Source organism: Arachis ipaensis, chromosome B2, assembly GCF_059453495.1.
Source record: "Arachis ipaensis isolate K30076 ecotype BB chromosome B2, ASM5945349v1, whole genome shotgun sequence".
In the NCBI taxonomy this organism is placed as follows: domain Eukaryota; kingdom Viridiplantae; phylum Streptophyta; class Magnoliopsida; order Fabales; family Fabaceae; genus Arachis; species Arachis ipaensis.
Genome location: NC_142437.1, coordinates 105233068 through 105244254, shown reverse-complemented (window position 1 = coordinate 105244254; position 11187 = coordinate 105233068). Strand labels below are relative to the sequence as shown.

Sequence of the window (11187 nt, the reverse complement as noted above, 5' to 3'; positions counted from 1 at the left end):
TAATCGTAACTATTTTGCTCTGAGTTTGTTCTGCTGCACCATAATTCTGTTGATGGTATCAGAATTCTTTGTCCGAAAGATTTAAAATTCGATCTTTGGTGAGTCTCAAAAGTAAAAAAAAAAAAAAATTAGCATAAAGCAAATAAAAAGATAAAAGAATGCCTTTGCAAAAATCAAATGAAGATGAAAACAATGTCTCAAGCTACATCAAATACAGCGTCTCCCACTCCAATTCCTATACCAGAAATCCAAAAACAACCCCTCCCCTACCTTTATTTATCCCATAAGTAATAAGCATCCAATAATAATTAGAGCTAAGGCTAGAATTGTCAAGCCAAAAGCTCTAGTCACCACTATATCAGATACCAAAAGTGATGTAAAATTACCTAAAACAATATCTATTGCTCTTACCATACCTCATTGGAAGAGGAATCAAATATGGACTTTGGTCCAACCACCAAAAGATGCTAAAATCATAGGTTGAAAGTGGGTCTTTGCTGTCAAGAAACTTTCAAATGATGAAATATAGACATTTAAAGTTAGATTAGTTGCTCAAGGTTTCAAATGATGAGTATTTTGTGATGGTTAGTTACTTTTTAAAGTGTGTTAGTTGTGAAGTCTGTTGTAACTGTCTGGTATATATATGGAACAGAGTTGTGTAACTAGGACTAAGTCAATATTAATAATTGTTACTAATTTGCTCTAAGTAATGATTGCTATTATTGGTTCAAAAATCCTCAATGATCAACCAACATGAATTTTAAAATATGCAAATTTTATTTTAATAATACACAAATATTATTCTTTTTCAGTGATGAAAATAATATTTTTTTGGAGAAGAAGGAGATGAAAAAGTGGCTGCACCAATAAAATTCCAAACCAGTCATTACTACTTATACTATATTCCAAGAAAAGAAATGATTAGAATTGTGTAGAAAAGTATCAAATTTTGTTTGTTTTGGGTTCCATGTTAGTGGCATGGTTGAGAGTTTGTTGAGCATCATGATCCATTCCAAGGGTGAAGAGACAAGCTGCTTGAAGATAGAAAGCAGTGAGCCATTGAGGAGACACTGTTTGGGCTTGCATTGCATCTCCTAATGCTTCTTCTCCTTTCTCTTTCATCAAATATGATAAGCACCTCCTTGCATACACTGTTGGTGATACCATTGTTCCTCCATCTATGAACTGATCCATTCAAAAGTAAACAACATAATAAGACTTTGTGTGCAATAGTGAACAAACCAACTAGCAATTCAAATTGTCACAGTCCATGGAGTACATGTTATTGGAATTTGGCCTATTACATCGCCTGATGATAAATTATCTTATTGAATTGTTTCAATGATCTAAAAAAATAATTTCTTAGATAAATAAAAATATTATTTAAACTACTAAATTAGTTCTCATTTAACCAACTACTTAATACCCTATCACAATTATCATTACATCCATTAATTAGTTTGCAAGTGGCTATGAAACACGGATACTTCGTTGAGTTGTCGTGTCCACATGTCGGACATATTTCGGACACTACACTCATCAACATTCGTCCGACATGCGTGTCTGTTGTGTCCAACTGTGTCTTAATAAAAAATGAAAAATTCTTCTTTGGACATGCTTCGACACACTTAAATATCATCACGTGTCAGCGTGTCCAGTCTTATTCTTAACGTATATTCTTAAAATAAATTTAGATATAATATATATTATTATTTATTACAACAAAATATATTTTAAATATTTGATATAATTAAAAAATTAAAATATATATTTTGATATTAATAAAATATCAAAATATCATTACGATTTATCTAAAAAATACTTTATATTTTATATATCCCTCTTATAAAATTTTAAAATTTGTGTCTCCGTATGTTCCATGTCGTGTCATGTAGTATCGGTATCAGTGTCCATGTCCGTCCATCATAGGCAAGTGGTTGTTTAAAAAAATCACTACTTTCATATAACATGACCCAAAATTAATGAGTTTCAATCCTTTTATTAGTACAAAATTTTAAAGAAGCAAATTCATTTCTTTTAGATAATAATATTCAAAGGGATTCAAGCTCCTATTAGTCATTGATGCAGAAACAACATTGTACATGAACACAAAGGGCACTTACTTGAGTATAGCAATTAATGGCAGTGGCAAAGTCCTTTGCTCGAAAAGCAGTATCTCCATGCTTCTTCAAATTCAAGGTCTCCTGCATTTGACTGGTCCATAATTGAAATGAAAGCTGCAATTCCACAATAACAATTTAGTGCTTTCAGCCCACTCCAATTACTTGGCCCAGCCCAAATTTTACTTGATTGGGTTTGGGTTCTGAAATTTCATTCTAAAATTCCATCTATAATCAAATAATTCTTTAAAAGAATTCATTTTAAGAAATAAATAATGATAATATTGTAAACCATGTGATTCCATAAAATTTTATAGGAATTAGATATTGTTACTACCTAATTAATACTTTCATTCTTTTATTATATATTATTTTCAAATTATTCTCAATAGAAAAAATTATTTTATCATCATAAAAAATAAAATAGTGAGAATAAGGAGTAAATTGAAAAACTTTAGCAAAGAGGGAGAGCTAATATCACTTTATCATTTTAGAATCAATGATTAAAGATTTATTTTTAAGGTTTTTTTTGGTGACTTTTTAAGGTTTTAAACTTTAAAAATTAATTTTAGTTAACGAGAGGTGACAATTTTAGTTAAGAATATTAGCATCCTGTAATTTTATAGGATACATAGTAAATTAGTAATTCTTTTATTATTATTATTATTATTATTAGAACCTAATCAACCGATTTGAGCGAATTAACCAAAAATCAATTACTAAACTGATTTTAGGTTAAAATCAATTGTCAATAAATTGATAAAAAAAAACCAAAAAAAAAAAAAAAAAAATTAAACCACTTACCCTGGACTTTTTAATGATTAATTAATTTAAAATAATTAACAAAAAAATTTATTTTTTTAAAAGATATATATTATGTACATAATAAATATATTATTTTATTATATCTAGTTTAACTTCAGTTGAATTTCATTTAAATATTTAAACTTTTGAATTTTTTTATTTTTTGTCGGTTTGATTTTCAAAACATTGATTATTATATCTTGAGTTGTTTTTTGATATAAAAAGTTTATAACTTCTAAAAATAAAAATAATCTAATTTAAATCAATAGTAAAAATTATTTTGGGTCAAATTTGAGTTTTAGTTTAACCCTAATTTGACCCAAACCCGGAGTGAAGTGAAGATGGAGGGTCAAACACTCAAACCTCATTGGCAATTCCTTCATCATCTTTGTAACCAATCTTCTCTAATATTTCATGTATGGCAGTAAGGTCCACTCTTAAACAAGCTTCCCCAAAAGGTGTCAATGCCAATTGCTTTGTTGAGGATAATGTAGTTTCATGCTTCAGACCCATCAGAACATATGAGGGAACCTGCTCATTTACTATCCATAATGAGATATTATAGTCTTCCCAATATGGAATTAATATCAATAGTGTTAAGTATACATTAAAAATGAGTTACTCATCAATCACAATATATACAAATATGTATTTAACATTTTATAAAAAAAATTTATTATACTATTGTATACAAATTTATTTATAGCTCAAATGGTACAATTTCTCTATACTCAGTTAAGAAATTACGAATTTGAGTTTCCTTATATTTGATTAAAAAAAAAATTAATTATTTTACTACGATAGATTTTTTTGGTCAACAAAACATCTTTTTGGTCAACTTACTACGATAGATTTAATTATTTAGTTGTAATATATATATACACAAATTAAATACATATAAAAACATATTTTTAATGTATATTGGTATTTTTTATTAACAATAGTTGTTTTGTTTTCTTTCACATTCGTTGACAATAACAGTTAACATCATCATACTGGGATAATTCAAAATCGATCAACCAAAAAAAAAAAACAAAAATTGAACAAACTGAAACAATCGAAATACTGAATTTTTGCCTTGTTTTTACCGATTCGTTTCGGTTTTCGATTTTAAAATTTAGGAAAAACCTCTCACTAAACCAAATCGACAAAAAATATGTGTAAAATATCCAAAACTACCCTACTTAAATTAAACCTATCCTTAACATCATACTACTAAGAATTTAGTGATTAGATTAGGTGCATGTAAACGTTTGCGGCTAATTTTTTTTGTGGATGCGAGATGGGTTAAAATTGTAGAAGGTACAGAAATTATTGAGTCTGATTTTTATATTTTAATTTTTTTTGAAGTAGAAATCGAAAGGTCTAATTTTTTATATTGGAGAGTTCAATTTTTGTACCTCAAAAATAAAAAGATCTAATTTTTGTATTTTTTATAAATCGGAGAGTCCAAATTAAATTGTGCCACATTTAAAAATAACACCCCAACAATTCATAATCTAAAAAAATACCATTGTCATTCTAATATAAAAAATAAAAAAGTGAACATTTGCGTATATAATAACAAATATATGTAAACACTATCTTGTACTTTAACTAAGAAGTCTTAAATTCAAATCTTAAAAATTGCAAAATTATTTTTTTTATCGATATATATATAATCAAGAATATTTAAGAACAAAAATTTGTCCACTAAAACTTCTCTCATTCTCGTTATATACAGTAGCTGAATGTAACTTATTGCCTAATTTATTATTTAAGGCTGTTCAGAAACCATGAAAGAAGGGAAATATTTCATGAGAAATAGGCTTATCATAATAGAAGACATCTTATAAAATAATATATCTATATATATCAACCATAAAAACAAATAGGATTCAAGAATACTGTTGGTACATATATTATATATTATATATTACTAGTTTTAATACTAAAATATGTCACATGTCACTTTTTTATTATAATTAAAATTAAATTTTTTTATCAAAAATTAAGAATTTTTTTTACTAAAATTCTAGTCTTCTTAGTCGATAAAAACTTTTGTCCCATACGATATTTTTGTAAAAGTAATTTGATTTTATAATTTTTTTTAACATAATATATAATATCAAAACAAAAATCTATGTAATTTTAAAAAATTTATACTTTCATAAATATTATTACGGATAAAATATTAGTATATTATATATAGAAATAATATTTATACACTAAAATTAATCACGATATATTTGTGTTTAGTTTAATTCAATTTTTAGTGTGAATGTGTAAGTAGTACCTCTGATTGTTTGTGAAGTGAGATGAGAGAAGCAACAAGAGACTTAGCATTTGGCCTCTCACGAGGTTCATACTGCAAACAACGAGAAGCCAAACGAACCAACTCTGTTCCATCATCTTTTGAGAAATGACCCTCCAACGCTGAATCCATCAACATCAAGAAATTCTTCCCCCGAATAAGGTCAAGTGCCTGCAAATTTGATGATTACAAAATCAATTTCTCTCTTAATTAAGAATGACTCAATGATTTTGTTTTGAAATTAAAAGCAAACTTACATGGCTTGGGGGAATATGTTTACCACTCAAGAGATCAAGCAACAATGTTCCAAAACTATAAACCACACTCTCTGGGGTCACTCTCCCTGCATATATATAAACCAAGAAGGTTATTACAATTATTGTAACATTTCAAGCATATAAAGAGTGGTTCCATCAATAGATTATACCAGTCCTTAGATACTCAGGAGGGGTGAAAGCCAAATTAGTGCTGTAACTCTTGCCATCTCTGCTGTTCTTCATGAGGCCAAAGCAAGACAACCTAGGATTACCATCCTGGTCAAACAAGATTCTATAGGCATTCAGATCATGATACAAACCCCTTCCTTTACTTGTGCAATACTCTAGACCTTGAGCTAAGTACAATGCCACCCTCAACCTCATTGCCCATTTCATTGGCTCTCTCTCCCCTGCATCCATAAAAAATAAAATAAGTGGAGGTTATTAATGAAATATTAGTATATTAATTAGAAAGAAAGAAAAAGAATAAGGTACAATGAAAGAGATGTTTGGCAAGTGTTTCATGGGGCATGAACTCAGCAACTAGAAGCCTCTCTTCCCCTTCATAGCAATAACCAATCAAATTCGCCAAACGTTCACTTCTAAGGCTCCCCACTTGCCTTGCTTCTTCCTGCAACATTATTCATTTTTATATAGATAATTGATATGAGTAAGAGAAAAGTAGTTGTTGTTAACGAACAAGGAATTGGCGAGAATCGGGCCAAGCAAACTTGTTGAAGCGTTTAATGGCGATGGAATTTCCATTTTGAAGCTTCCCTTTGTAGACCACATTGGGAGCCTTCTCTCCATGCTCAGACACTATGTTCTCCGAACTGAAACCGTTTGTTGCACCCTTCAGTTCCTCCAACTTGAACTCTCCAAACCTCACACACAACTCCTTTTCACTCTTTCCACCATTTTCTGCAACAAAATCACATCTTTCAAGGCCCAGAAACATTTCCATAGATTTCTCAATCATATTTAATACCTACTCTAGAAATTATATTAATAAATGGTTATATATTTAGTCGCATTAAATATATTTTAAGAATAATTTGGGACTGAGACGAAACATAAGAAACTAACCTTGGTCGGGGGATTCAAGGACACATGGTTTGAGGTTCGAGTGGAACCAGCAAAAAGAGAATTTGGAGCAACGAGCTCCCATGTATATGTGCAAGCTAAGAGTGAAAAAAAAATGGAGGAGGAGGAGGAGGGTGATGGTGATGAATATGGCTAAATGATCATGGAGTGCTTATTATTGTTGATGAGAACGCATGCATTTTGGTGTTATGATTCTTCTGTGAGAATAAATGGAAATAGTTTATGTGGCGATTCAAAAAGGTTTCTACCTACTGCTACTTATCTACTTTTAGGTTGTTTCAAGAACTATTTGAAATTTCAAAAATATTATTTATATATTAAATTTAGCGACTAAAATTAGTTATTATATATTGTGTAACTCATTTTTAATATGTATTTGTATTTTAATGTATAATTTATACTAGAAATTAATTTTAATGTACGTGTAACATGATTATTAGAAAGAGGAATGTTAGGATAGCAGTTTTTGTGATTTGTAGCCATCAATTAGTTATTATTAGTATTTTTAATGATGTGAGATTACATCTAATAATGTAAGATTACTCACTTTTTTTTTTGTTGGTTAAGTATTGGTCAAATTTTAATAAAATTGCTGACCTCCTAAATTTTCTTTTTATAGTCTAATGTCAATTTTTTGTTATGTGTGAAATTGAAAAATATTATTAAAAAATTAAAAATAAAAAACTTACACATAATTGAATAATGTAAAAATTTGTATAGTCACCAAATGATGTTAACAAATAGTCAAATACATTGCAAAAATATATATACACCAAGTTACCAATATCAATTTATTTTTGAAATAATAGACAATAAAAAGATTTAATGATCGTTAATCGTTATGGTCATATGCAAATAAAAAGTTGTCTTATTAACAGGAATATATAGATTGAATCTTAGACAAATTACATCCATATATGATTATCTTAAAGAGGACAGATCTTCTTATAGTTTCCTTCCTACCCAGCATTCACATGTAAAAAATATTGTTTATTTTTTATTTAGCCTTTCCCTTTGAAATGGACACTTTTTTTTATCGTTAAATTGTAAAGGGATAAAGGGCCTTTGCTACCATTATTAACTTTTCGGTTTGAGCTTTTTGCTTTTACTGCATTCTCATCATTTTGCTTAAAATTTACTAAAAGCGAAAATTATTTTTTAAAAAGTAATATTTGTGTGTGTGTCTATATATATATGCACAATTAATCAAGAAGGAATATACTTTTTGTTTGGAGAATAATCATTTCTCATTTACTGACTGACCATTTGTTACGGCCCAGCCCAGGACTCCTGCGGGTCAACCCGACCCGAGCTCCACCCGGCCCGGCTACGCGCCCTTCAACCGACCCTGACACGCGTCCCATACAGCTCACACACAGCTATGGGACAGCGTCCCTAAAAATATGGGCCTGACCTCCAGAGGGGCCCAGGACTGACATGTATATAAGGGGAAGAATGGCTCTTCCCCCGAGGTACGTCACATCCCTACACCACCCTCATTTCGCTTGCACATATTCTGACAAGAGCGTCGGAGTGTCTTTGCAGGTGGCACCCTCCCTCTTCTCTCACACGACGTGCTCGGGACCTCGCTAGCCCCGGACTGGAAGACCGTGACCAGACGAGCCCTTTCCTTCACCCTGGGTCCTGACCCGAACCGTCCGGTAACCGACCTACCGAACATTGGCGCCGTCTGTGGGGATCGTCCATGGACTTCGTACTAGTCCAGACTGGGACCGGCAGCGAGGCCGCGCCTCCCGTGCTTGGGGGAGGCGCCGTTTCGATAGAAACCCGACAACAGCAGAGGTCGCCTCCGAGGGATGCGACGCAGACTCACGAAAGACGCCCCTTCGGAGGAACTGGCGACAACCACGCCAGGATAATGCAAGAGTTGCGCCATAGGATGCAAGACTTAGAACGCCGGCTAGCCGAAAGAGAACGCGACCAACGCACCCCGGAGCGAAGCCCCACCCGTTCCCGTTCAAGGAGTAGCTCGAGGCGCTCACCCAGCCCCCAATACGAGTCGGAGAGCACGGGGGGACGGGGACGAGCCAGAAGAAGAAGTCGAGACCCCATCATTTACGCCCGATACGAGAGACGGCGTGCTTCGAACAGAGGCGAAGAGGACGGCCGTCGGGAGAATGACGAGCCGGGGAGAACTACCCGGGGACCAGTGATAATTGGAGCGACCCCTTTCCACCGTTCCGTACTCGAGGTCCGGCTGCCGAAACACTTCGACAAGCCAACAGACATGAAGTATGATGGAACACAAGATCCCCTGGAACACTTGACGGCCTTTGAGGCCAGAATGAACCTGGAAGGGGTAGGAGACGAGGTCAGATGTCGCGCCTTCCCGGTCACCTTGGCGGGCCTGGCGATACGGTGGTTCAACAACCTCCCGCAGGGCTCGGTGACTCAATTCTCCGACATCAGCCACGCCTTCTTGGCTCAATTCACGACCAGGATTGTCAAAGCCAAACACCTAATCAATTTGCTAGGGGTGACACAAAGACCCGGAGAGCCGACCAGGAAATACCTGGACCGTTTCAATGACGAGTGCCTGGAAATTGACGTCTAACGGACTCGGTGGCAAGTCTATGCTTGACGAACGGGCTCTCGAATGAGGACTTCAGGAAACACCTTACCACAAAGCCCGTTTGGACAATGCAAGAGATCCAGTGCGTGGCCAAAGAATACATCAATGACGAAGAAGTCAGCCGGGTCGTGGCTGCCAATAAGCGGCAGCCCGCCTACAACCAAGCCCGGCACTATGAAGGCAGAGAAAGACCAAAGGAACACGCCAGGGATGGCGGTCCGGGTAAAACACCCAAACCGTTCCCCCGAGTTGGGAAGTTCACCAATTATACCCCCCTCACAGCACCAATCACCGAAGTTTACCAATAGATAGCAGAAAAGGGGATACTGTCAAAGCCCCGACCTCTGAAAGACAGGACGGGAGGAAACAAGAACCTCTACTGCGAGTACCACAAGGGTTACGGACACAAGACCCAAGACTGCTTCGACCTAAAAGACGCCCTGGAGCAAGCTATCAGGGATGGGAAACTTGCCGACTTCTCCCACCTTATACGGGAACCAAGGAGACGTAACCGGGACCACGATAGCGAAGATAGATCCCGGCCAACAAGGCGACGGCAGGAACCAGAGGGTGACGACCACGGCCTTACGGTGGTAAACGTGGTAACGGCCAGGAATACCGCCCCAAGGTCAAAGTCAGCACAGAAAAAAGACGCCAAGGTCCTAGTGGTCTCCACCTCGACAGGTAGAAGTTTCCGAGGTATCCCACCCATCTCCTTCGGCCCAGAGGACCAATGGTTTGACGAGGCACCAGAAAGTCTGCCCATGGTCATCACGGCCAGGGTCGGAACGGGCCTCGTCAAACGAATCCTGGTAGATACGGGGGCAGACTCAAACATCATGTTTCGAAACGTTTTCGATGCCCTGGGACTAAGGGACGCCGACCTGACGACCCACCAGCACGGTGTGGTAGGGTTGGGGGACCACTTCATCAAGCCGGATGGAATCATCTCACTCCCAACCTCTGTGGGACAGGGGCAAAAGCGACGAACAGTCATGGCGGACTTCGTAATATTACGAGACTCCACGGCTTATAACATCATCCTGGGGAGAAAAACCATTAACGACCTGGGGGCCGCCATTAGCACAAAGCTGCTGGTGATGAAGTTTGTCACTGATGACGGATCCATAGGATCCATCAAAGGCGACTTGGAAACGGCAGTCGCTTGCGACCACGCCAGCCTCTCTCTCAGGAAAAAATCCAAAGAAGCGTCTGGGGTCTTCCTGGCTGACCTAGACGCCAGAATAGACGACAAACCTAGACCAGAGCCAGAAGGGGACTTGGAAAAGTTCAGGGTCGGCGAGGAGGACGATAAATTCACATTGATAAACAGGAACCTCCCCCACAAAATGAAGGAGCCATTGATGGAAATGATCAGGGCTAATGCCGACCTCTTTGCCTGGACGCCTGCCGATATGCCCGGGATAGATCCCCAGCTCATATCGCATCATCTGGCCGTCAAGGCGGGAACCAAGCCAGTGGCCCAGAGGAGGAGAAAAATGTCGCAAGAAAGAGCAGAAGAGGTAGCCAGGCAAACGGCCAGCCTCCTAGAAGCAGGATTCATCCGAGAACTGGACTACTCGACTTGGTTGTCAAACGTGGTCTTGGTCAAAAAGCACAATGGGAGGTGGAGAATGTGCGTAGACTACTCTGACCTCAACAAGGCGTGTCCCAAGGATTGCTACCCTCTACCTAACATTGACGCACTCGTTGATGCAGCGGCGGGATACCGGTATCTGAGCTTCATGGACGCCTACTCAGGATACAATCAGATACCGATGCACCGACCTGACGAAGAAAAAACGGCGTTCATAACACCAAGAGGAATCTATTGTTACAGGGTAATGCCTTTCGGTTTGAAAAACGCTGGGGCCACGTACCAAAGGCTGATGAATAAGATATTCAGTGAACTCATAGGCAAAACAGTAGAAGTCTACGTGGATGACATACTCGCGAAGACTACACGACCCAACGACCTCCTTAGCGACCTTGATGGTGTTTTTTCGTCCCTCCGGC

General features: G+C 36.6%; 1 protein-coding gene across 1 annotated transcript; it reads right to left on the bottom strand.

Moving 5' to 3' along the window:
• Positions 1-848: 848 nt before the first annotated feature.
• On the bottom strand, positions 849-6842 carry LOC107625650 (serine/threonine-protein kinase BSK6). Its single transcript, XM_088503673.1, has 9 exons — positions 6561-6842; positions 6175-6395; positions 5970-6105; positions 5645-5884; positions 5475-5560; positions 5200-5388; positions 3288-3455; positions 2124-2237; positions 849-1185 (listed from the first exon to the last, which is right to left on the bottom strand). Exons 1-9 carry the CDS (start codon positions 6640-6642, stop codon positions 943-945), a joined length of 1479 nt encoding a protein of 492 aa, XP_088359799.1. The 5' UTR covers positions 6643-6842; the 3' UTR covers positions 849-942.
• Positions 6843-11187: the final 4345 nt, after the last annotated feature.

Bases quoted from the DNA above. Each gene is read 5' to 3' on its own strand.
- LOC107625650 (XM_088503673.1), bottom strand. From the start codon at position 6,642: ATGGGAGCTCGTTGCTCCAAATTCTCTTTTTGCTGGTTCCACTCGAAC. The intron at 6,106-6,174 runs GTTCGTTAACAA...ATAATGTTGCAG, and splicing joins CCGATTCTCGCCAATTCCTT to GAAGAAGCAAGGCAAGTGGG. The intron at 5,561-5,644 runs GTATAATCTATT...ATATATATGCAG, and splicing joins TCCTGAGTATCTAAGGACTG to GGAGAGTGACCCCAGAGAGT.